The sequence below is a fragment of the Mytilus galloprovincialis genome, chromosome 2, assembly GCF_965363235.1.
Source record: "Mytilus galloprovincialis chromosome 2, xbMytGall1.hap1.1, whole genome shotgun sequence".
Taxonomy (NCBI): Eukaryota; Metazoa; Mollusca; class Bivalvia; order Mytilida; family Mytilidae; genus Mytilus; species Mytilus galloprovincialis.
The window spans coordinates 48,563,057-48,590,523 of NC_134839.1; the positions used below are offsets into that span (position 1 = coordinate 48,563,057).

Sequence of the window (27,467 nt, forward strand, 5' to 3'; positions counted from 1 at the left end):
TTACATTTTTTGATGTCGTGAACGACGAAAAAGAGAAGGAGGTCGCGGCTATAATAAATGGAATAAATCCAAGTTCAACTATGACAGATATATTCTTAAACAGTCGACAAAATACAATATTCATGTTGATGAAAAAAAATAGTTTAATATGTAAGTATTCCAAAAGAAATTTAAAATAAGACGAAAACTTATGACGCTTTACTATTGATAATTCGATAATGATGAATAACAGTTATTATATGGTTAACATCCTTGACACGACATATTAACAACTTATAAGGCATCACTCATACAGAAATCGGCCTACAGTTTGCATCAACAATAGACATTTGACCATACACTTTGTGTGTTGATTGGTTGATAAACATACTAGTTTTATTTAACCTAAGTGCAATCCACTGTATACACCGGCAACCCCTACTAGAGAACATTCTGTTTAATATCAAAGGTAGCAAAAGTATCTCATTCAGTGTCCTTAATAATACTATTCGCTGAGTAGGATTTCTAGGGGACAAGGCAATAGTTCACATGGAGAAATTTAAACCACATTGGTAATATATTTTGGCTCCGAGCATATTAGTCTTTTCTCCTATCCTATCTGCAGCGTGCTTAGCGGTAAGGCAGCTAAATTCCTTTTTTTCTTCAGAAAATTGATTTGACCAAACCGGCCCATTACTCCCTCGCACTTAAGCCGAATACGCTACCCCAGACACAAGAGGTCTAGAAATACTTGAAATTAATGTAAAGTTCACAATTATGTTTTTGCAAACAGCTGCTCAAAACAGCTCCTAAAGAATATTTACAATAACTTTTAAAATTATCATTACAAAAATTTATTTCAAAGCAATATACCTGTTTATTATGTAATGCGGCAGCTAAAAAGTAACACTATATCCTGGTATAAGAATATGAACCAATTAGTCACCACTTGTAATTTCATAATATATTTATACGACCGTATTAATGAGATTTGAACATCAGTTAACCATTGTTGACAAAATTTATGCAACTGCATTTATCTGACAAAGTATGCTATCTAAAGAATACAATAAATTGAAACAGAAGAACACAGTGAAACACCATCCTTGCGAGATAAAGGTACGAATTTCTTGAAAGAATTTAAAATATTTTGTAAAATAACAGAACCTGCATCACAATCAATCATAACGGTTGAATTGTAACGACACCAGTATGTGTTGTCCGTGCACATTTTTCTTACTATATTCAAGTAGTTATTATGCATACTAATTCATAAATTTATAGATACCAGGTTTGAATTTTAATATTTACGCCAAACGCGCGTTTAGTCTACAAAAGACTAATCAGTGTTAAACAACTTTGTAGTAATTTAAAAAAAAAAAAATATTTCAAGAATTATATGTGGCTTCCGTTCATCATTTGTTTGGTTTTTTTTTTTAACTTTCTTATAAAATGATAGACTTAATGTTACAATTAAACTGATTGTTTATATTTTTCTATTAATAACAATGATAACACAAGAAAACAGATGATTTAGAAGTTACATAATAAAAACATTTACTAATAGTATTAACTACATATAACATGTATAAGGCAGTATATCTTATGGAAAATCTTGATACCATTGAGACCAAAATAAATACTGATGATGATGTAGGCGGAATTTGTGTAAACATTAGTGCTGTTTGAAAATCCTGGCAAACAGTGAATGGTAAGATTCTTTAATGATTAGGAAAAACATGTTAACGATAAAGAAGAAAACGTATTACAAAATGAATGGACAGAATCCCTTTTCACGTGATTTGAAATTGAGAAACCATTTGAATTAAATTTTAAACTTGTCTGTTTTCCTGCAACAGCTTCACGGTACCAGTTCAACTATACAATAACGTTTCGCGAAATTTGCTGTTTGATGTATAAACAATTGATGAATATCATATGAAGACTATTTCATTATTTGTGTTGTTGATTGGCAATCACACTGATAATAACCAATATTGTCTTTATTCATGTTCAGATCATATCCATATAGCTAAAAGCTAAATCTTTTTATTACCATACAATCTTTCCTAAATATTTTAATGAAAGTTGTTGAATAAGTTGACAAACAGTTTGCTCAACTTGTTAAAATATCCTTTTCTGTTCAGCAAATAAAGAGCTGTGAATGCGTTTGACGTGAATGAACGTGTTATTCGGGCGACGGTTGTTGCGGTTTTGGTTTTGCAAAAAAATTAATTTGAAATGATATAAGTTGATGTTACATTCATAAAAAAGGGGACAAATACTAACAAAGATAAGTGGAACATTCGTGTTAAAATGAGACAAATATTTCATAACGTCAATCAAATAATTATTGCCTCTATAAGTCGTTAAGGAATAGCATCAACTTAACCATTTGCAGGCCATACTTTCAGAAAAATTATACCAGGCTTATAACTTTGAACGTTTCAATCATAATAGTTTTTAAAAGGATTAAGTAAAAGAAAGATCAAATTCCGAATGGAATTAAAGCTACTTTGCAAGCAGAAAATCATGACTCTTTCAATTATCGTATCAAATTTGAAATGTATACCCTCACAGAAATTCTGTGATTTTTTGGTGAAATGCTTGTACTGTCAACAAAATAAACATTATACAATAACATACCACTTTCGAGTTAGGTCTTGCAATAGAAACGTGAATCAATTAGGCCCGCCTTTGTCACATCATTTGCCAGTTTTATATTAAAGCGATTAAGAATTTTAAAACAGCCAATAGGTTAATATTTATTGGTTTACTTCAAATGTACATCTGTAAATGTTTCAAATTTATTTTTCTTTGAAAGAACTAATTTGAACTTGCAGATTCATTCACAAAGTGAAGACATTATTTTAAAAACGTAAACACAAATGTCGAAAATGACAACTACATGGCAACTAGGAACTGTATATGTCAGTAAAGTTCCTGCAGCTTTGTTTTATTTTTCTTCTTAATCGATTAATAAGATTTTAACATCGATGAACTATTGTGTGGCTTAAATTTATGTACAGTCAGATCAATATATAGGAGGCTCTACAATTTGCATCAGCAGGGATGCACATTGCAAGTGAAAATCCAAAGATTGGTTACTTTTGGTGATGGCCACAATCTGGAATTAGATGACAGATTTACGGCTACGAGTAATTGAATATAAGCATTGTCCTAAAAGACTGAGCAACACGAGCCCCACCAAAAACTGGGGGTGACCTCATGTGCTCCTGAAAGGTAAGCAGATCCGGTTCCGCATGTGGTACCTGTTGTGTTTGTCATGTTATTACAAACCCGGTAAGGTCGGTAGGTCACACTCATGAAAAGGGAAGGGGATTGCAGTTACGTAGTAAGAAACATATCCGATATCATCTGTGAAACGGTTATTCCATAACTGTCACCCAACTCGTGATGGCGTCCGTAAAATTTTCCAAAGGATAATTTCAACTGCACAATTTGAAACTCTTGGTCTAAGTGACACTAAAAACCGTAAGGGCAAAACAATTGATAATCAAGTTCGAATTTGATGCAAGTTATTTTCTTACTATTGAATGATTGATTTTTATTTTTAACAAAGATATCGATATTACTACACGTCATTTTAATTAAGTTGATGTGAGTTCACTTCCTCTGATGCCTTAACTTTAGTTCGTAAAAGACTGAAGTAAAGAAAAAATACTCCTTCTAAATGATTTTCCACAAACAAATAGACGGTTTTTATAACAATATGATCTGAAGACTGGTCTTTTGTACGTATTACCATCGACGACATTAATTCACCAAAAATGATATTTGTCTATTGTGTACTATCATATGCTACTATGGATTCATTTTTATTCGTAAAAAAGACAATACAAGAGGCTGTCACAACGACAGCAAACCGGATTTATTAATATTTATTTGTGTCCTGGCAATATCACAAGAACCATTACTGATGAATGGTGAAAGTGAAAATCGTCAATATCAAATTTGACCTCCATTTTGTCATCAGTATCAACATATTAAAATTTGAAAAGCTTAGATTGAATGGTTCATGAGTAAATGCAACAACGTGAATGGAAACGCCATTTTACGATCTTTCAAGAACCATAACTCCTGAACGGTAAAAGTCAAAATCATCATTATTGAACTTGACCTCTATTTTGTCATCAGTAACATCATATTAAAATTTCAAAAGCTTTATTTGAATGGTTCATGAGAAAATGCACGGACACGATGGGAAACACCATTTTTCAATCTTTCAAGAACCATAACTCCTGAACGGTAAAAGTCAAAATCGTCATTATTGAACTTGACCTCCATTTTGTCATCAGTAACAGCATATTAAAATTTGGGAAGCTTTGGTAGAACAGTTCATGCGTAAATGGACGGACACGACTGGAAACTCCATTTTTCAATCTTTCAAGAACCATAACTCCTGAACGGTAAAAGTCAAAATCGCCATTATTGAACTTGACCTTCATATAGTTGTCAGTAATAACATATTAAAATTTTAAAAGCTTTGGTTGAACGGTTCATGAGTTAATGCAGGGACAACATTTGATTGCCGCCCGCCCGACCGCCCGCCCGCCCGCCGTACATCCCCAAATCAATAACCGACATTTTTGTCACAAAAATCCGGTTAAAAATTAAATGTTCAACGAAATTATTTAATTTTCTAATTTTCTATACGATTGTATGTAAACTTTGGCAAACCCACAAAATAAAAAATTCAACAAAAAGTGGAAACTATGAAAACAAATGAATCCACAATTTTTTTTAATGGACATTTTGGTATTGTTTTATAACCATTGTTTGGTAGTGTGTAAGATGTAGTTTATTCGCCTACATCATAGTGCGAAATTAGATTTTCGCCTGACATCTGCAAAAGTGTGTTATCAATTTCAATAACAGCTGCAAAATAAGATGAATATATTAAAGTCACTATAACACAATAAATTGAGTCATTTCTAAAATAATAATTGATATTTTCCAAAATTTGTAAGTTTTACATGTTTTGACCTTTGTCTCTAAAGTCAAACGTGAAAAATCATATAAATCTCAAAGAAATGGTAGTCTTTAGATTATATAGTTTTTTTTATGGAGAAAGGCTAAGAGGACATGATACAAGAACTAAATATTTGAAAACCGGAGAAATATTTATCATGTCAAATCATGATTTGAAACTTCAGCTTTCGTCACCTTAAATGGCTATGTATCATCCGACTAGAAGCGAAAGTTTAATCAATTGAATGTAAAATACAATCCATTGAGGGACTAATCGTGCACTTTGTAACTATTGATCACACATTTTATTTAAAGTATGTATGCAATAGTTCGAAATATAATCTCAGCATAAAAAGTAAAATCATAAAAAATACTGAACTCTGAGGAAATTCAAAACGGAAAGTCCCTCATCAAATGGCAAAATCAAATGACATAACACATCAAACGAATGGACAACTGCCATATTCCTGACTTGGTACAGGCATTTCCAAATGCAATAAATAGTGGATGGACCTAGTTTTACAGCGCTAAACCTCTCATTTGTACGACAGTCGCATCAATTTCCATTATATTGACAATGATAATTTTAAATTTAAATAAATTTAGATTTGAGACGAAATTACTATTTTCGATTTCGTTTAAGCAAACACGACATGGAATTTACTCGTGGCTTTGAATAGGTACGCGGAAAGTCAATATGACTTATAGTTATTAACTTAAATCTCAATGAAATCCACCCTGACTATATCAGATGACACATGACACATATCTATAGGTTAAAAGGTTTTAATGGTTTCCTAGTTGTAGATCTCTTAATCAGTTGACTTTTGATTCAAAATTTGAAACAGATAACTAGCAAAAGCTAGCACTGAATTATTTTTCTACACACCCACGCAACTAGGAAAACTGTAGCACTCATCGTCATAAGAACTTTTCAAAAAATATCATGGTTAGCTCTGGAAACATTTTGCTAAATTAAATATAATTTTACATTCAACACGTGTTTGAATTCAACACAAACACTTCCAACATGTGATTACTTTAATAAGTACATGTGAACGAAGGATCATTTGCTGAAGTGTAATAAAAACTGTTAAAAATTGATTTAACACCATAACAGTTTAAAGAAATTATTGCATGATTTAACATGTAAATTTGTTCAGAGGGCAACTTAGTTTATATAATGAGTCACAATTCATAAGATCGTTAGTACAAATTAGGATTGATCGATTGTTTTCACGTGTCTTTGATTAAAGCTGTATTTCTATATATTTTTGTCATTTTCTTTTCATCTGATTTTGATATTATTAGTATTTGGTCTTAAAGGCTAGACCACTTGGTCATACGTTTTTATTTCAATATGATTCCTGAAATTCTTTACCTATTTGAGTACCAGACACAAACTCGATTTCGTTACGTTTAGCACTAGGGCTTAGTTTGTGTGTTCAATACTAATCCAACTATTTTTTATTGGTTTTTATTCGGTCTGAGGTTCATTGTTATTCATTATGTATTGGGCCTGTAATTCTTTAAAAAGTAAAATCATTAAAACACTGAACTCCGAGGAAAATTCAAAACGGAAATTCCCTAATCAAATGGCAAAATCAAAACCTCAGACACATCAAGCGAATGGATAACAACAGTCATATTACTGACTTGTAATACGCATTTTCTTATGTAGAAAATGGAAGATTGAACCTGGTTTTATAGAGAGCTAAACCTCTCACTTGTATGACAGTCCCATCAAATTTTAAATATCTTATCTTACGAAACCCGAATTTGTAAAATGCGTAAAAGTGTAATTGCCTATTTATTTTCTAAAACTTTTGAGATGTAAATCAATAATTTCTTTAAATTGAAGAGTTGTAAAATGCATTATGTTACAGTTATGTTTTTTTGTTACTCTTTAGCAAATAATCATTGAATCATATTTACTTTTGTACGTGAGGTTCACACGAACGTGTAATTTTATCGCTTTTACAATATATTTGTTTGAAATGCAACACATGTTGAACGTAAAACATATGGCTTAATTGTTTTTAGGGCGGACCTAAAATTTAAAAATAAGTCGTTCGACAATTTCATGCTCAGCTTTACCGCTTGTGTGAATGTGTAGCAAATGTCGTTCGAAGCTTTCTTTCACTCGTCATTTATTTTATATGATGTATCGGAAGTCGATGATATCAGACTTAGAATTTATTTAAAACTTTTAAGACATCTGGAGATGTATTGTTTTGTAAACTGACATAGTTTCGGGCGTTTTTCATTGAGGTTGAAGTTAAAACCTATCAGCCATTGTCCTTTCCTGGGTATCTGTTCAAGCCTATAAATGATCTCCATATCGTTTCGCTACAAAGAGATCTAAAACAGCTCTCGAAACAACATTGATGTGTCAATACTATTTGTTGAACTATTGAATCCTAAGTTTTAATCATATTATTCGAATTTATGTGATCAGTAAAAACAAACGTTTGAACTACTAATAGTCCATCAAATCGACTATTCCTCTTTTCTTCCTTCATTTGGTTAATGCTTCGTTTTTAGTTTAATATTACATTTTTCATCAATTTTACTTACTATGGTATAAATTTAAAATATATAACTTGACTTCATCTTTTCACTTGTTTTTGAACAAATAATTCTAGTAACATGTCGCCAAAAGTCTTTTCCCCGAACAGATACTTTGTTGCAATCATGTTATATGTCTTAAAAAAAGTTACAAAGAAACAAGCTTTTTGACCTTGAATGTGTGTCCCTAATATTTTACTAACTGTGCATTTGCATTCAGATATCGCAGATTAAATTTATTCGTTTATAGTGTATCAATGTACGTTTTTTGATGGAGTTAAGCCTGCCAATTGATATTTTATTGTGTGTTTTTCTATGTTGTGATGTTATGCTATTGTTTCAGAAAAAGGGAGAAGGTTTGGATCAATTAAAACGTTTAATCCCGCTGCAAATGTTTGCACTTGTCCTAAGTAAGGAATCTGATGTACAGAAGTTGTCGTTTGTTTATTTTATTTATACGTGTTTCTCGTTTCTCGTTTTTTTTTAATTTTATATAGATTAGACCGTTGGTTTTCCCGTTTGAATGATTTAACACTAGTAATTTTGGGGCCCTTTATAGCTTGTTGTTCGGTGTGAGCCAAGGCTCCGTGTTGAAGGCCAAACATTGACCTATAATGGTTTACTGTTTTTTAAATTGTTATTTGGATGGAGAGTTGTCTCATTGGCACTCACACCACATCTTCCTATATCTATTGAAAGAAAGTTCAAAACATTTGAAATGTGAATAATTTTGAAATTTTCCATTACTATTTGAGGAATGTTGAAGCAAGTGACTTGTTGATGTTTGTTTTATTTTGCAGCTGCTTTTGAAATTTATAACACACTTTTGCCATACGCACGAAGAAAAGTATCAAAGGCTCTAATTTTGAACTATATATGTACATGTAGTATATAAACAAAATAATAAACAATGGTTATAAAACAATACAAGTCCTAAGTTGATACACATCATTTTCCAAAGACTGATAACAATTCTAACCTCCCACTTGACAGTTATTTTATAAGACAAAATTACGAGAGCAACCCAAACTGACATAATACATAGATGTGGCAGAATTGGGATCCCGCACCATAAACTGTGTAAACATATATTACGGACATACAGCACAACAGTCTAAAAAAAGGAAAACGAACAAAACGATTTAACAATCTAAAAAAGAATCCATAAAAAAGGGTGTTGTAGTTGATATTCAATATGACGCCAACAAAAAGGTCTTTATAGGTTAATGTAAATTGGACAATACATTGATAGAAAAATATTGTGAGATTGATAGTACATACCGTATTAAATTAGAATACAAGGATAAACAAATGGAAACAACAATGTAACAACCTTTTGCAGAGGAATCGCATTTTTTAGACCCACCTTAAAATGGAAAAATCCAAACGTGGGACGCATAAATACCAAGTAACGTAAAACAAAACGAAACATAGAAAAATATTAAAATTGCCCTCATAAGTTTAACCATCCCCTTTTCATTGCTTTCTTGCAGTATTAAGCTTACTGCTTGTGTCATTTATGTGCATATGTATGTAATCAGAATCTTTCGTAGATTTTATATACAGTATATAATTTCTTTTGGGTGTATCAATGGCAACAATCTGCATTTATTTGTTATAAAATATTGCAAAAAGGAGGGGAAAAGATGTCACATATTTCCCTAAAATGCAGCTAAAAGAAGAATTTCAATATCTTGGAGTAATACCTTTTGTGAAACTGTTAACATATATCTTTCAATGAATCTAATGAAAATTATATGTCTTTAGTCTCATTTTTTCGTAAAATTGTCTCAAAAAATTTGTGCAGATAAAAAGTGTTTGTAAACATTACATTAATTTCCGGTCTAGCTATGAAAAGAATAAGACTAAAACAGAAAATACCTCATAAAACATGTAAAAAAATAATCTTGATATTCCTATAAACAATCTTTGAAGGCTCAATTAGTACTCAGCAGTCTAAAAAAATGAATTTTATTACACAATAACTTCCATATTTTAAAAATCCACAGGGGCCAAAATGCGAAACCAAACTCCTTACTGTGTATTGCTACATAAATATTTTTTTCTTTCAAATTCTCCCTTTTAACTAATTTTCTGTGTTCTACTAGGTAAAGCATTTTGTTTAATAATGAATATTTTATGAAGGTAAGCAGTTTACACTGACACGCGACAAAAACTGATTTTAGAAAGTGTAAAAGTGTAAAATCTTATTTCTACTTCTATTTTTTGCAAAATCTAAAAACCTATACCTCTTTTGTCAGTTGTTTAATGTTCAAAAGGATCTCTGATGCTGCAAAATTGTACAAAATTAAACAACTTTAAGCCTGAACATGTTAATCTCTATGTGTATTGCACACCAGAGACTTGATTAAAAAAAGATGGTAATAGGGCATCAATTTCTTACCTTTTGGATTATAGCTCTTCATCTTTAATGTAAACTTTGGATTTCAAATATTTTGGCCACGAGCATCACTGAAGAGACATGTATTGTCAAAATGTGCATTTGGTGCAGGGAAATTGGTACAGTTAATGCTATTATTGCTGAATCAACTATACATCTAATATATGTCAAAATGAAACATTAAATCAATGTGTGTTTTGCATACCAGAGAATTGATAAAAAACTTGGTAATAGGGAATCAATTTTTTTCAGCTGAATAAACTATACATTTAATATATGTCAAAATGTAACATGAAATCTTTATGTTTATTGCATACAAGAGACTTGGTTAAAAAAACTTGGTAATAGGGAATCAATTTCGTACAGCAGAATCAACTATATATTAAATATATGTCAAAATTTAACATGAAATCTTTGTGTAAAACTGTAAAAAATAATCTTGATGTTCTTATAAACCCAATTTGTAGGGTAAATTAGTACTGTCTAAAAATGAATTTTATTACACAATAACTTTCATATTTGAAAAATCCACCGGGGCAAAACTGCGAAACCAAACTCATAACTGTGCATTGCTACCATACACGCATACCTTATTTCGCGGATTTGTTTACTGTCCCATCAGGAAAACGTGTACTCCATTTTGAGGGCGGATCGAACTCAGAATAACGAGGTCGGGTAGGGTGACTTGTCTTCCTACGGACTATTATATGTGTATTTTTACTCTAAACTGTTGTAGTGCGTTCGTAAATTTTGAGTAGTCCCTTTTATTTTCCTTACCGAAATTTGAAATTGCAAGATAACATTAATGGTTCCAAACATTCTAGGTTATTTTTTTTTACTGATAAATTATAATTTATTTTCTATTGGGCATTGGTAATTTTTTTTCAATCATAGTTTTCATATAAATGAAGTTATTCCACGTGTTGGTCAAGTGCTATGCGCTCTATCTGTTCAATATTTCTTGCAACAACTTATAAGAGTTATTTGTTTAGCAAAGATTATACCCGTACCAAGATAAGAATATATCACAGTTGTAGTCCTAACTTTCAGTACGAAACCATGGTTAAGATGGCTTCGGACTACTTAATTGCGCAAAATTTCTTGCATGCACACGAAAAGTTTGTGTTGTAAATTCACTATTATTTTTTTTATTTTTTTATTGATTAAAAATGTTAAATTATAGTAGTTTTGTTCCTAACAAATTATAATTGTTTTTTTTTTGTAACTGTAAAAGACTCAAAATGACATTTCACCCAATTTCATCATTTTCCCGCCAAAATGTTGGGTTTAAGGCCACATATATTTTTTTCCTTATCGGTGACCTATGTTTTTTTATTTGCTCATTCTTTAAAGCAATATTTCAACTTTTTATATTACAGTTTTGGACCAAGTGCCATAGAACGTTTTTTGATATTTCGATAAAAATACGTCAACACCACCATTTTCCCTATCATTTCATTGAAAATGATCTTTTTTACATACCTCTTTAATAATAATATTTTGAGCTTAAATGGTCGGGACCCCTTATTTTTTTCGACCAATTGATCAATATAAAGATTATTATAACAAAAAATACGGCACTTTTGATAGAAACTTCAAATAGGCCCAAGCCACCTTAACTCACTTCCTTATCTTACATCTGTTTAATCTTTTAAGTTTATGTTTTATAACTCTTCAATCAATTATGTATTAGAAACTTCTATAACTATGTTGGTCGAATTTTAGACAGCTGGCCTGTTTACTAACATTCCAGCAGCACCTGCATACGGGGTATATATCTCCCAATTGATACGATATTCCCGTGCTTGCATTTCCTATCATGATTTTCTTGATAGAGGGTTGCTGCTCACAAGGAAGCTATTAAACCAAGAGTTCCAAATGGTGAAGTTGAAATCATCCCTTCGTAAATTTTACAGACGCCATCACGAGTTGGTTGACCGTTATGGAATAACCGTTTCACAAATGATATCGGATATGTTCCTTACGTCGTAACTACAATCCCCTTCCCTTTCATGAATGTGACCTACCGAATTAGACTATTTACCGGATTTGTAATCACATAAGCAACACGACGGGTGCCACATGTGGAGCAGGATCTGCTTACCCTTCCGGAGTACCTGAGATCGCCCCTAGTTTTTGGTGGGGTTCGTGTTGTTTATTCTTTAGTTTTCTATGTTGTGTCATGTTTACTATGATTTTCTGTTTGTCTTTTTCATTTTTAGCCATGGCGTTGTCAGTTTGTTTTAGATTTATGAGTTTGACAATCCCTTTGGTATCTTTCGTCCCTCTTTTTTTGAAGAGAATAGTCAAAATTCGAAGTCACAATTTAACAATTATTTGCACATGGTAAAGTAGAGAAATTCCTACGTCGCACGAAATGAGAAAGTGTTGAATCTGAGGGCATATTTGAATATGTATGACCAGTTATTAAGATTAACATTCCAAAAGTAATGAAGAAAATTGGATGCGGTACGTGCCGCTCACTATTGCTATCCTACATTTTTTTTATTATTCTTCAATAATTTATTTGAAAAGAGATGCATTATACTTCAGATTCTTTTGAGAATTTTCTACAAAAATATGGACCCTCATAGATTGACCAATAGCCATCTCAATGGTTTGTTGCAATACATTTTTGAGTAGTGTATATAGTGTATTTGTTTATAAAATAAGTACAAATTCCTGGGAGGAAGTTTATTATTATCAAATACTTCAGACGTTATACACCATAAGTGTTCGGTATGATCCACCATAAGTGTTCAGGATGTTGATAAAAACTATCTTAAAAACTACACTGAAATGACGATTAAACAAGTTTGACCTTGTCGTCAAGAACTATATAATGGAGGTTAAGTGTTGACGTAAGTATATATGTTGTCAATAAGTAAATGAAGGAAATCAGTTATACCAATGTTTAGCCCGTCTGAAAGCATTATTGCCACTAAGTCGACAAAGATGCATTATGATTGTTTGTCGCCGACAATAGTAAGTCAATTTTGCTTTGAGGCAGTCATCTTAACAGCTAGTTATTTAAAGACTGCACAAAAAGATCCAGTGATTTTCAGTCTTTTGGTTAATTTTCACACTTACTATTTCAGTGCTATATAAACAATTCACTTTCAATCAATCTAATTCTGTTCAGTCCATGTTCAGACTGCTAAGTAGTAACAATTACAATAGTAAACTGACCATGGTTTAATAATTTATTATTTAGAAATAATTTTCACATATAAATTCCCGTAAATGACTTAAATCATTTACTAGTGATGCGAGTATACCACTAGCGCAGTAATCAATACTTCCGTGTTGGCAATGGCTATACGGATGCTATTTTCATGCTTAAGTGTTAGTCTTTGTAAGAAGCAGGCAATTTAGGTAAAAATCAAAACATGATCAGAAAAAACCCACTGAGCTAATCATGTTATTTAATACTAACCATCCTCCTGAGTTAAAAATTATTAGTCTTTCGTTTGTGTGTGTCTGGTAATATAAAAAACTCGGTTAGAAAATTGGTTAGAATGATAGCAAATTACAGAGTTATCTCCCCTTATTCGATAATTTCTAGTGCATTTCAACCAAATTGTATCTTCTATTACCAGAACAGAAAACGAAAATGAATGTTATTTTTGTGCATAACTACATATTATGAACTGAAATCAATGTCAAATTGGGTTGGTTTTTTTGGTCATGTTTTCACCACTGCCTGATTCTTAGGCAGACTGGCACTTAATATGCGGTCAATTTTGAAAAAAAAAATGTTTTAAATCATTGCGTGCATTACCCTTGTAAAATGCTGTGAAACTCTGTTAAATTTGAGCGTACGTTTCGTCTTTCGTTGACGTTTTATCAGTTCTTCAACTGTAATTTGCGCATGGATTTTCAAATATATTTACATCAAACATCAATGGAGATACTAAGTCTAGTCAAAATTGAATTACAAACATTTCCGGAATACTGGTTCCTGAGTTATGCGACTAAAATACTTATTTGATTTCAGTAAGCCTCAACAAGAGCATTGTAATTTAAACTCATATCTATTTGAAACTTTTATTAAAGCTGCGACTTTAAAATAATTTTGTCTGCATGACGTAATATTGTACCTTTTCAACACTTCTTATGTGACGTCATGTTTATGAATTTTTGCGTTCAGGCCTGGTTTGTCACTGAGTCGGGTGTGCCTATTTTCTGTGTTGGTCTTCAATGCATTATGTATTATGGTTTTGTTTTCTGTAATCAGTTAACGCCAGTTTGATCATGTAAATCTTTTATATTCAATAAAATACAAAAAAATTACTGTTTGCAATAGCATAAATTGTTCTATATAATAAGGATGTTCTTATCACAAGCAAAAAACCCTAGCCGTATTTGGCACAACCTTTTCAACTTTTGATCCTCAGAGCTGTACAACTTTGTCCCCCTTTTTTTGACTTTCGAACTTTTATATCTGGGCGTCACTGGTAAGTCTTCTTTGGACGTGGCGCGTTTTTGACGTAATGAATTTTAAACCTGATGCCTTTTGTTATCTATTATTCATGTGTTTCTATGCATAATACGTTCTGCTATTTATTTGTATTGTATTCCTGTATTATTATGTTGTCATTTTAATGTTATATTTAACAATGCCATCAAAGTGCGAGGTTTGGCATGCCACAAAACCAGGTTCAACCCACCATTTTTTTCTTTAAAAATGTCCTGTACCAAGTCAGGAAAATGGCCATTGTTATATCATAGTTCGTTTCTGTGTGTGTAACATGTTTACGTTGTGTTTCCGTTGTGTCGTTTGTTTTCTCCTATTTTTGAGTGTGAATTCACGTTACTATAAGACGTGTCACGGTACTTTTCTATCCCAAATTCATGTATTTGGTTTTGATGTTATATTGGTTATTCTCATCGGATGTTGTCTAATGCCTAGTCCGTTGCTGTCTGTGTTACATTTTAATGTTGTGTCGTTGTTCTCCTCTAATATTTAATGCGTTTCCCTCAGTTTTAGTTTCTTACCCCGATTTTGTTTTTTGTCCATAGATTTATGAGTTTTGAACAGCGGTATACTACTGTTGCCTTTATTTGTAATATAACGAAATATAATATACTTTATCATTTTGATTATATCATTAACTAAAAACGATAACAGGTTTTACAAAACATACTGTAACAGACAAATTATGTAACCACAACCATTCGACTTTTCAAGGAAGTTTTATGAACATAAAAGACAAACGTATAACACTTTATATAAAAAATTCAATGTTCAGCTACTAAGTGAATATTCTCATCTATCTTAAAATAGGAAAGAAAAAAAACCCAACTGGATTAGAAATCAGTTTATAATGATTGTGCTCGCAACTAGCAAAAGTAGCCACGCCTATAAAAAAAACTTTTATTTCACAAACAAATGAGATCGAACTAGTTAGATAGGCACCAAGTGAGATATAGACACGATACTGTTCTACGTATAAACTTTTAAATTACATTAAAATCAGACAATGAAACAGGTTGTCCAAAAAAAGCAATATGGGCCTAACGGACATTTAAGATTTTTAAATACCTCTAGCTATATATAACGTCCAACACTAGAAAGAGAGAAAAGACATCTTTTGAATTCAGCAGAGGTGTACCGATTGCTTTTTTTTCTGTAACTCATTTAAAAAAAAATCAAAGCAAGGGTTCAAACTTATTGAATAGACTATAGGTCAGGCAGTAATTGTATCAAATTTCAACCAGACATTAACCTATGTGTCGTTTGAAATATATTACAAGTACATTTCAAATCCTTCCATTTATTTCTTTTATATCTAGATTTGTGTCGTCCTAAATAAACATTTAATTTTGCCATGAAACGTTAAAGGGTCAACATTAATTCGATTGAATAGAATTCCCTTTTACAAATCAAGAAAAACACAGCGTTAGTTACGATTTATCGGCCTTTGTTTGCATAGTAACAGTTATAATTATTTAGAGCTGACATAAATTGTGAATCATATTTGCAGTTATTTCCCAATCAATGCAATTCTCAATATAGATACTGAACGTGACTGGAATTTCCACATTATCCGGACAATGTGATCGATAACAGGTTTTCCAATCATTTATTGGATTTTTGCACTTTGTTAAAAAGGGCTTCAGATGTAATTATTCCTACCGTTGATGTATAAATAAATTAATATGTTTTTCTATAGCTGTGTTGTCGCCACGGGTCCCTTAATTATATTGTGTACTATTCTGAATTTTACCCAAATTTAATGTTTTCAATGTCTTAAGATGGTCAAGCAAGCAAATAAGTTAAAAAGCTTTATTGAGTTTCCAACTTTTTTGGGCAATATTAATCGTTTATAAATTTGGGTATTCCTTTCTGTCTGTAGTTTTTGATCCTTTGAATCTTTCAATGTTTACAGTTATACATCCTTGTATTTCCATATAATAGTGTGAGCGTTCCTGATGAAGGTAAATCCAGACATTTGTCTCGGACGCTAACAAATAATGAGGTAATGCTTATTGTATTTAGTATGAAATAAATCATCACATCCATAAAGATTTTTTTGTATAGATTTGACCGTTGGTTTTCCCGTTTGAATGGTTTTACATTAATGTGGGCCCTTTATAGCTTGCTGTTTGGTGTAAGCCAAGGCTCCGTTTTGAAGGCCGTACCTTGAGTTATAATGGTTTTCTTTTCTAAATTATTTTTTGGATGGAGAGTTGTCTCATAGCACTAATACCACATTTTCCTATATCTACTTAAGTTTTGAAAAGTAGGACATAGAAATAATATTTTTTTTAAAAGGAATTCAATGGTCTGTTTAACCGTTTTTTTAATAAGTAATTGAGAAGAAACCACATCAAGTGTTTACCAAAATTCTTTACCGTAAATGCAAATAGACGACTCAGTTGGTGGCGTTGTTTTTTGGTATTTTCCTACAGTTGAATTTGTTGAAGTTCATAACATGTATAATTAGCTATAGAGTAAATCATAAACTCAAAAAGCATATTGCCTGTGTTGAAAAATCAAACAAAATAAGTTTCCATATTAACTGTTCTTAATTCAACGTGCTCGTTAACTCTTTCATGCAATTTGTTTATTCAGACTGCAATAACAAAAAAAAAGTATCTCCTCTGAAGATGTTTAAGACTGTAGAAGTTCATTTGTTGTTGATAATCACAACAGTTTTATTATACGCTTTGTGTTCAAACAACAAGGGGGAGCAAACCTCAATAGTACAGCTGTCCTTCCTTAATTGATGTAAAGACAGGTATTACGATTTTGAAAAGAGCTCAGTGTAATCTTTGGCAGATCAAGCTGTATACCGTTGTTTGTAAAAAAGACTTCCGCGTTTGATTTTGTATCCTGTAAATAAATAGGTCGTCATCACTAATAAAATCAATATAAGAGAAGAGACGAGAGAATAATATCTCCCCTAAGGTATGAATGATAGAGTTTTTTTTATGCTGTTTAAACGTTGTTGCACGAATTCCTATGCATCAATTAAGCCCTTTTACTGGCATATGTGTTCTTGCCTTGTCTAGAAGAAAACATTATGGTTAAACTTAATTAAGATAAGTCTTGATTCCATCCAAAAGTGAAACCATAAAAGCAATTACCATTATCTTGATGGTGTTTTTTTCAATATTCAATCACAGGAAATATCATTTAAACTAGAAGAGAAATTAAAGCAAAATGATTGAACGAGAAGTTGCATTTATGTATTAGATACATAACAAAGGTAACTAAAACTGACTGATTGTTACCATCCTGTTTATTTTGTTATATTTGTTTTGTATGTGACTTGCACGACGATGAAATTAGAATGTAATACAATTTGAATTAAAAACGATCGCGTAAATGTAAATATAAGTGCTATATAATAACCTAAAAAGTGTATAATAAGTTAAATCTCCTCTTTCGTGGCTATTTTATATTTAATCAGAAAACAAATTTCCAAAAAAGTGGGGAGTGTGTTGTTTTACCTCTCACCTTTGCAAGCGTGTATTGCGGATATTGTTCCCTTTTTCGGTTTCTACTGCTCTGCATTTACCTATACAATTTCATAATAACAACAAAACTACATATGTACCAACAACCAAAGCGAAACACAGACGTATGCTGGGCCTTGTACACATGACGTTTTGAAAGGCGGGTAAATTGGAGCCTTTTTTGCAATCAACAATAGGAGAAATAGCTGTAAAAAACAAATTTAATATTTTGCTACACATTTTTGCTTCGAAAATAAAAAAAAAAAACATCCTGATGTTTATAACTATCTACACTCTAAATTCATTTGATGTGTACTGATTGGCGTTTTTGTCTCAACGATATGTTTTTAAATTAGTTGTACTTTTATACCACTATCACAAGTTAGCTTACAGGTTGGGGTCCCACAAACATGTTTGACCCTACAACATTTTGTAGATGCCTGAACGGAGTCAACCGGAGACTGTATTTCATTGGTTGCTGTATATCATATTTGTTATTTGTTTATAGTTGTTGCTATTGCTGTGTGTAGGCGATTTATATAGTAATTGGGTTTTTAAATTCATATCACATAGATATTATGTAGATACACTCATTCCATTATATAGTTTCAATATTATACATTTTTGCAAATAATTATATGAAACTGGGACTAACAGGATTGACTGTTTTACAATAAGTATACATATGTATTCTACACTTTACACAAGTATTCCCCATTTTAAACTAAAAGACAAATTAAAAGAATTTGTATTGCTTTCTATCATTGAAAAAAATGGCCAACGTAGTTACAAGTTTCTTGTCTTGGGAAGGGAGAAATCCTAGCCTACTAGGAAAATCACTAATTTTCAAAATTCAAACAAAACAAATGTAAGAAACTGATATTATCAAGATATTTGATTTCTTGCTTGACAACATATTTGTTGCGTTTGGAGGAAGTTATCGGTTTTCCAATGGAAACCAATTATACTCCACTTCTTGTCAGCTTATTCCTTTATTCTTATGAGGCTGTATTTATACAGGAACATTTTAGAAGAAAGAAAAGAAGTTGAGCAGGATCTTCTTACCTTTCAGGGTCACCTAAGATAATTACCAGATTTTGGTGGGATCTGCGTTGGTTAGTCTTTAGTTGTGTCTTATGTACTATTATTTGTCTGTTTGTCTTTTTCTTTTTTTAGTTATGTCGTTGTGTATTTATTTTCGATGTATGAGTTTGAATATCCCTCTGGTATCTGTCGCCCCTCTTTTGAGGATTGAGATTGTGTAACCGTTCCTTTTCCATAACGGTAGCGTAAATTATTCTAATAATATTCCTCCGACCCAGACTTATTCTAAGTACAAAAATCATCCCAACCTACACCCTATGATTAAGTAACCTATTTAGCTATTTAAACATGTACATGCATGCAATATATGCAAGAAGAAAACATAGAAAAATGGGAAAAAAATATTAAGACACAGTGTATTATAAAACAAAAAAAATGCAATCGTTTGATTTTGTTTTTTTTTTGTTTTGTATTAAATCTGGCCATTATAGTTATCTTCACATTGTTGAAAGCCTTACAGTGACGTAAAGTTTATAACGTCAACGTGATTGAGTCTCTTGTGGGACAATGTATGACGTCTTCTGATTTTAAAATTATTGCTTGATTGTATTTCATTGTACGTCACTATATATTAACTATCACTGTTTCATAAATGACTATGATACGTATTTGCGCGTAGTTAATTTTATATATCATAATGTTATAAAATAAACCTCATATATTATTTATTGTCTATTCATAGATATTCAAATTTAAATTATTTGCGTCTACAAACGAAAATAGTAAATTTACCTTTTTGTTGTTATTGGCAATATCTATATATAGACCTTCTAAAAATTCCCATGAATATGTTTCTAAAAATAGATTTCAATTGGAAATCACCGTACTTTCTTTGTTTACATTAGAGTAAAAGTAACAGTGAATACAACATGGATGCACCAAATGGACAGTTTTGTAAAGGTTGTTCATATTTAATGACAGCCATCATATCGATAATACTTATAGTCAGTTATACCATTTATGTTATTGCCAGAGCGTAAGTTAAATTTTCTTTTTCTTTGTTGCAACTTCATACACATTTGATCAATAATGTAAACAATGTATTGCGCAATGTAGCTGATGTATATACAAGTATATGTTGATATGTTGATAATACTGTTATAATATACATAGATATTATATTGCTCTTATCAATTTGTTGAAATAATAGTGAATTTTATATACAAACAAGGACAGCGGGTCGATTGCAAAATAGTGTCAATGAAGTAAACGAATTTAATAGAAACTGAACACAGTTAATCAAAATACTCGTGTATGACTTTGTTACAGTAAAACGGACAAAAAACCTAAAATATATTAAGACTTTGGAATCTTATTGAACTTTCTATGTGTTTCAATATGAGGGGCCTAGGAAGCCGAGTTGTCAAAGAAGTCAAACTTCCAAGAGAAAACTTAGTTTATTGTATCACTACCCTGGCAACAGAGAGGTTGTGAGTTCCTATCTCTTACGTGACAGGTGCGCTCGATTTGATCTTAAGTGTCTAGGATTCTCACTTATCCTATCAAATGTCGATAGTTTTCTATAGGCACTGGGGCTTCCTTCACCAATAAACAATGGCTCCCACAATAGAGCTGCAAATGGCGTTAAACACAAACCAATGAGTTCCAATATAAAATAATTGTTTTTTTAGTAAAATAAAAATTTAATTTGGAAATGCCCAAGCCATGATCTGTCATTTAGCCCTGAGTGCATCATACTACATACAAAATGGGTGAATGTTTTCAACAAAGAAGCGGGATCCTTAAGAAATGAATAAAGAGATACATGCATGTTTGTCATTCACGGCTTCAACATTGCAATAAAATAGTTCTTTCCAATGTGCTGTGCATATTTACTTCCTATTCACTTCTATAAAGGCATTCAGCTTAAAAAAAAAAAAAAAAAAAAAAAAAAAAAAAAACAGCCGTAACAGTAGCAAAGGTAGTAATCGGGTGAATGAAAGTTAGAAAATGTACATTTTGACAACAATTTATTTAATTCATTTAACATGTAAAAGTACTTTTATTCATGTTTTTGGAAGGCTTTATTCACACTCAATTGACTTAGAACAAACAGTTGTCATATTCGTCATGGACGAATCCCTATTTAGGTTTCACTTAATGAATATAGGGAAATAAGCCAACGCGCTATAAACTAATTATATTTTTTTTACAACTTCGACCGGATTTCACCCATTTAATCTTTAAAAAATCTATAATGTACTTCTGTTCACCTATGAGTTCACACGAGAAATAAGTTTTCATCGATGAAATTCAGATTTCCAGTGATGATATGCGAAAATGAAGGGTTTTTTTTACATAATTCTCATACGATGAAATTTTTAAAACATTTCATTTTGGGCTTGTTTTTCTATTTCATAATACTAGTAATTAAATCTACAATTCAAATAGATAAAGATGTGGTATGAGTGCCACTGAGACAACTCTCCATTTAAGTCACAATTTATAATAGTCAAAAATTATAGGTCAACATACGGTCTTTAACACAGAGCCTTGACTAACACCGAACAACAAGCTATAAAGGACCCCCAAAAAATACTAGTGTAAACCCATTCAAACTGGAAAACCAACGGTCTAATCTACATAAAAAACGAGAAATGAGAAACTCTTATGAACCACACCAACACGACAACCACTGAAAGTACATTTGTAGCATTTTCTTATATGTACAATGTAACCGTAACAATCAATTGACAATAAACACCATAGATGATCGTTAATCTGTTGATCATTTGAACTCGAGTTAAGAAACATAAATTCTGATTACACGCGTGCAACAGCTAAAATGTTTCCTCTGCATTTTCCCTTTATCTAGAAAATTTGTAAGCATAGATGAGTCAGCTGATTTCAAAAAGCAATTGTTTTATTGAAAATATTTTGAATTTTGTTGGTAATGAAAGACGAACAAGTGAGTGAAAATTAGCAGTTTTTTTGCACAATGTCCAACAAACTATTATTAAATAACATGATTTATATCAGTTTATTTATTTCTAAAGTCACTAGATTTTTTTTCAAAAATGTAAAATCGCTGAGACAACGAAATATTTTTACAGTATTGTAATTCAATATACATTTGCAGGTCAAATGGTGCAAGTTTCACGAAAGGTGACATTGTCTGTGCAGCCATTTTAATAAGTTTTGGAACAGTAATTTTGATTGTGATGTTAATTTGCTTATGTCTTGAGACGCAATACTGTCGACAAAAGGTATGTACACAAATTAATCACTGAATCTATATGATTGATTGATTGATCATGGTTTACTTTGTAATATTTAATTGTTAAAATATATACAACTCAGAAGTTCTATAGAAAAGATGACGTTTTTTTACAATACCTACTGAGTTCGAATGGTTTATGGAACAAAATTTATACAAATAGTGAAAGTTTCCATTAAAGGTCATTTGTTAACATTTTGAATTAAAAATGAGTATGATTTTTTTGTCTGTGGCTTTGAAAAGAAGAGCAGAAACAAAAGCGCTATAAAAGTTAAAGGAAAAAAATACCGAACTCTAAAGAAAATTTGAAACGGATATTCCATAATCAATTGGCGAAATTAAAAGCTTAAATTGCATTAAACAAATGGATAACAACTGTTATATTCCTGACTTTGTACATACATTTTCTTATGTAATAACTGGTGGACTAAACCTGGTTTTATAGCTGGCCAAACCTCTCACTGGGGTTTGGGTTTTGTCTAGTGCTTATAGGATGTTGTCGGTCGTTAATTTCTAAATTTTATATTTTTCTGAAAAATTGCCACCAGTTTTGCGTTTTGATGTTTAGCAGTTGTATAATTGTTATCAAAGTGAGGTTCAAATTAGGAAACAAGCTTCAATCAATCATAGTTGAAAGATGAAATATTTTAGAAGTTTTTTTTCAAAACGTCACGAATTGATAGATAATATATAAAATAAACTTAACATATCCATCCAGTAAATCATTCTGTAAATAGACTTGATGTAAAGAATTTTAATATTTCATTATGATGACATGTATATGTAATAACACTATACGTCATCGACACCGTTTTTTTCTATCCACAGTATCGCATTTAATCATCAATGACGGTCGATAAAACATTGCATAAGTCGGGATTCTAGGTGTTCCGTTTTGAATAGCAAGGTTTCCAACATAAATTTCGTCGACTATTACATTTAATACGATATCCCGTAGATTGTAGGTCTTATAATTTTTTAATGATTATCTTTTTTCCAATTTAAAAAAAGATATGTGACGTAATAGACTACACAGGTAATAGCTTTGTACGTGACGAAATGTTTTACCTACCTGGAACGAGTTTTTTAAAACGAAAGCTGATTACATTACATCAGATAATTTTTTATTTTTTTAGCATGAACGAGTTATTACTGTTCCGAGTAGAAGGATGAAGCGTGTTCCGAAAGTATTTGGTAAGTTATTTTTTTCATAATTTTTATCAAGCCAACTCAAATGCAAAAAAATTGTCCATCAATTCTTCCAGTCCGAACATTCATATTAATTCAGTGCAATTCCTTTCGTTCAAAACCCTTTTGTTCTTAATTTATCAACTCTCACCAGCAAGTTTTATCAGATTGTATGACAAGGACTTCAAACCTTTTAAAATGATAGGTCATGAAGACAACTAGTTAACCTGGAATTGCTAAACAGTCAATAGTCCATTTCAAATATATAAATGTCAATATACTTCCCTCTAATCAAGAGACGTTTTGTTTTTATAGGTGATGACTGTGCAATATGCTTAGATGAGAAGAATTCAGCGATGACGACCATTGTTGGTCTTTCGTGCAAGCACAGTAAGTTAAAATATTTTTTAATGCTTTGTGTCTTATCAAAAATTGTAATTCATCAAGCATGTATCCGGATACATATCCTAAAGAGTAAACAAAAATCGGAGATAATCAGAACGATGCACTCAAAATTAGTGTCGACAATTGTATGAATTTTTTTTGATTAAGAATATAGCCTAATATATAGTTCCTCAATACACAAATTGTTTAGGGAAAAGGAAGGAATAAAGAAAATTGTGTTTATACTTTAACCTTTGACCTTCATTTGCTGCTAGTGATAAATGTGTGTCTAGTCTGGTAAAACTTTCATATTTAAATAAGAAGTATATCAATAAAAAAAACGTATTGGGCGCTTGAATTCAAATTTTATATTTTTTTTTGTATCTCGGGCTTTTCATATTTATCAATACTATATATAATGCTTTTATATTCTCATTTCAGCATTTCACAAATCGTGCGTTAAAGAATGGATGATACATAAAAGTCCTCTCACTTGTCCGGAATGTCGACAGCCATCAAAGAAATTTTCTTCAAAAACAATGATTTCGGACTTAATATCTACACTGACAGCTAAAAAGAAGAAAGAGAATACAGCACAAATGACATATGTATAGCATAAATGCTGTTGTACGAATAATATCATACCAACAGTCTTTCAATGACCATTTTATTTTGTTGCTTTGTAAAATCATATGAGTGAAAAGAATGGCTGATTATTGTAATAAATGAATATATGATTGTGTAAACATATTTTTGAACTATTTACCAAATAATACATTCCATTGTAAAAGCTAATGAACTAGACAATGTCAGCTTTCCATAACAGTCATGTTGAAACGCTATGTATATATGTTTCCTATAAAGAGTGATTGAATATGATTTGTGTTGAAATAATTGAGATGATATGAATGTAAAAATGATTGTGACACTCAGATAAATAACTAGAATACTATTGAATGCATGCGTAAGAATAGTTAGTATTATATATTGGCAATAGAAAAATATATATGTATATATAGATTAATAATTATTTTATTTTTCTTTTTCTTACGTTTCTGTTTAAACATAGATCTAAAGTTTGTGTAACCTGCATCTGTATAATATCTATCTTCATATCAATAATTTGATGATTTAATTTGTATGGAAACATCCGATACAAATATATTGTAAGCAATGTGATTTCATCGTTCCTGTGCAATATTTAAACCTAGTGATTCTGTAAATGGGTAGAGTTTTATACATTTTTTACAAACATCTATTTGAATCTTTATGTTGCTGTTAAAACGAATCTTGCAATATTTATATCATTTATGTGTTTCATGTGCCATAAACGTTGATTCAAACCATGATATCAGATATTTTCTTCACTCCTTTCTCATGTAAGGAAATAACTAATTTGTGTGCAATATTCTTTTAATCCTTATTTCTTCAAAGACAATGATTTTATTACATGGCATTTAAAAATTATGTGCATTATGATATCGAAGTCATAAACAAGAACACTGACCGAAATATTTTGTATTCGTGACGGTCGTCATCTTCAAAAATATATTTTTCATTCAAACACAACTGTAATAGATTGATGCTGAATATTTAAATAAATGTCATACTTCTAACTAAATATATATGACCATCTTTTTGATTTTTGAATGGTTTCATGATTAAAATTGTATTTGATGGCTTTCATCCAGTATAGGTATGCATATTTTTGTTGTAACTTGGTAGTTTGGTGTAGAAATTCGCCCAAATAATACTTCAGGTACATGTATTCGAAAGAATAGCCTAATTGAAAGGACAATACTGACTATACTTCAAGATTATTTTTTTCTCATTTGACTATAAGTCTGATTGTTTAAAAAATTCTAATTTCATACTTAAAACAAGCTTCATATACTTTAGACTAAAACAAGTTATTGTTCCGTCCGTTGTATAATGTATGTAAATTTTATATGAATTTATTGTTATGAACATAGTTCTATAATAAAAGTGTCTTATATCCTTGCATTTTTATTCCTATACCACTTCTGCTGTAGTCCACCTGCTTATGTTGTATCGTCAGAAACGGAAACAATATAATATAACTGCTGATAAACAAGGAGAAAAGTTCCAACTACTGAAGGGGAAATAAAAATTGTCTTGATAAAAGAGTAACGAAATATACCAGAGGGACAGTCAAACTCATAGATGAAAATAAACTGAAAACGCCATGGCTGAAAATAAAAAGACAAACTGACAAATAATAGTACAGAAGACAAAACATAGAAAACTAAAAACTAAGCAACACGAACCCCACCAAAAACTAAGGGTGATCTCAAGTTCTCCGGAAGGGTAAGCAGATCTTGCTCCACATGTGCCACCCGTCGTGTTGCTTATATTATTACAAATCCGGTTAAAAGTCTAATTCGGTAGGTCACAACTTTAGATGTGGATTGCATATGTAAATGGTAAGCTAACGTCCAATTTTTCGTTCATTTTTTGTACATAAAAAAGGCCGTTTGTTTTCTCGTTTGAACAGTTTTACATTGTCATTTCGGGGCCTTTTATAGCTGACAATGCGGTATGGGCTTTGTTCATTGTTGAAGGCCCTACAGTGACCTATAGTTGTTAATTTCTATGTCATTTTGGTCTCTTGTGGAGAGTTGTCTCATTTACAATCATACCACATCCTCTTCTTTTTTTTTTATATATTCACAATCTTATTGTTAACATTTCATGTTAGTATTTTATCCCTGTCATAAAATTTCTCATCTCTATACCAACTCTCAGTTGCATTTTCATTTGTAAAAGCTAGGTTATGGTGCTTAATTCCGAAGTTACTAGCTTATCGAGAAATTTTACTTTTTCTGACTTAAATACCGTTAAAATCACAGTATTTATGTTAATTTGTTCTGATAAGTCATGTCTATATGCTTTCGCACATTATAATGACTTTTTCTTTGCTGAATCATTATGTCTGCTTTCCACTGAAAAGTGCCACTAATAGAGTGAATCATGCCAAGAAATTTTGGAAATCTTTAATCAAAATCTCTATTGTGTTGTAAATGTTAACGCACTGATATATTGAAGGGCAGAAAATAAATTATAACAGTTGGGAAAAAATGCACCTTTTCAATTTTATCGACTGTCCAATAAGACAATGTGAAATTCACATGTGTCTCAGTCCGGTTTGTTGATCTACCTGTACAAGCTCAGGTACAAGTGATTATCGATCTTAATCTTAATCCGGATATCCCTCAGGCATTATAACTGTATTGGATTATAATTTAAAAAAGCCTAAGGGTTATGCAATTACACATGTACATGCATTTGATTATAATTGCTAAAAATGGCGTCAGGCTATAAAAACAGTTTTAAACGATGGAGGAAGACAATTTAACGATGGCGCAAGATATTTAAACGATGGCGGGGCGCCATCATTAAACAGACCATGGAGATCTCTGGTGAATATGAGAACACATTAAGATCGCACTTAATTACTCTTGCGTATTGTAATTTTGGAATGCTATCGTAATGGAATGAAAAATCTCTCCGCTGCCAAAACCCAAATATTTTGATTTGAATGCACTGCATTATAAAAGCGGTTAAATCTTGCAGAACCTACCTCTTTTCTACATATCTTTGTAGGGTCAATTTTTTGCTACAGTATAATTTGAATTTAGAAGAATCAAG

General features: G+C 31.3%; 1 protein-coding gene across 3 annotated transcripts; it reads left to right on the forward strand.

Moving 5' to 3' along the window:
* The first annotated feature begins 1,582 nt into the window (after positions 1 to 1,582).
* On the forward strand, positions 1,583 to 25,794 carry LOC143063741 (uncharacterized). 3 transcript variants are annotated; one of them, XM_076236099.1, is made up of 5 exons: positions 1,583 to 1,690; positions 22,089 to 22,215; positions 23,363 to 23,420; positions 23,730 to 23,804; positions 24,240 to 25,794. In XM_076236099.1, the coding sequence occupies exons 2-5, from the start codon at positions 22,171 to 22,173 to the stop codon at positions 24,410 to 24,412; spliced, it is 351 nt and encodes a 116-aa protein (XP_076092214.1). In that variant the 5' UTR covers positions 1,583 to 1,690; positions 22,089 to 22,170; the 3' UTR covers positions 24,413 to 25,794. The 3 variants fall into 3 exon arrangements, with proteins under 3 accessions (XP_076092214.1, XP_076092215.1, XP_076092213.1); XM_076236100.1 differs by lacking the exon at positions 1,583 to 1,690 and adding an exon at positions 12,689 to 12,801; XM_076236098.1 differs by lacking the exon at positions 1,583 to 1,690 and adding an exon at positions 19,687 to 19,985.
* The last annotated feature ends 1,673 nt before the right edge of the window (positions 25,795 to 27,467 follow it).

Bases quoted from the DNA above. Each gene is read 5' to 3' on its own strand.
- LOC143063741 (XM_076236098.1), top strand. From the start codon at position 19,879: ATGGATGCACCAAATGGACAGTTTTGTAAAGGTTGTTCATATTTAATG. The intron at 22,216-23,362 runs GTATGTACACAA...TTATTTTTTTAG, and splicing joins CGCAATACTGTCGACAAAAG to CATGAACGAGTTATTACTGT. The intron at 23,421-23,729 runs GTAAGTTATTTT...TTGTTTTTATAG, and splicing joins GCGTGTTCCGAAAGTATTTG to GTGATGACTGTGCAATATGC.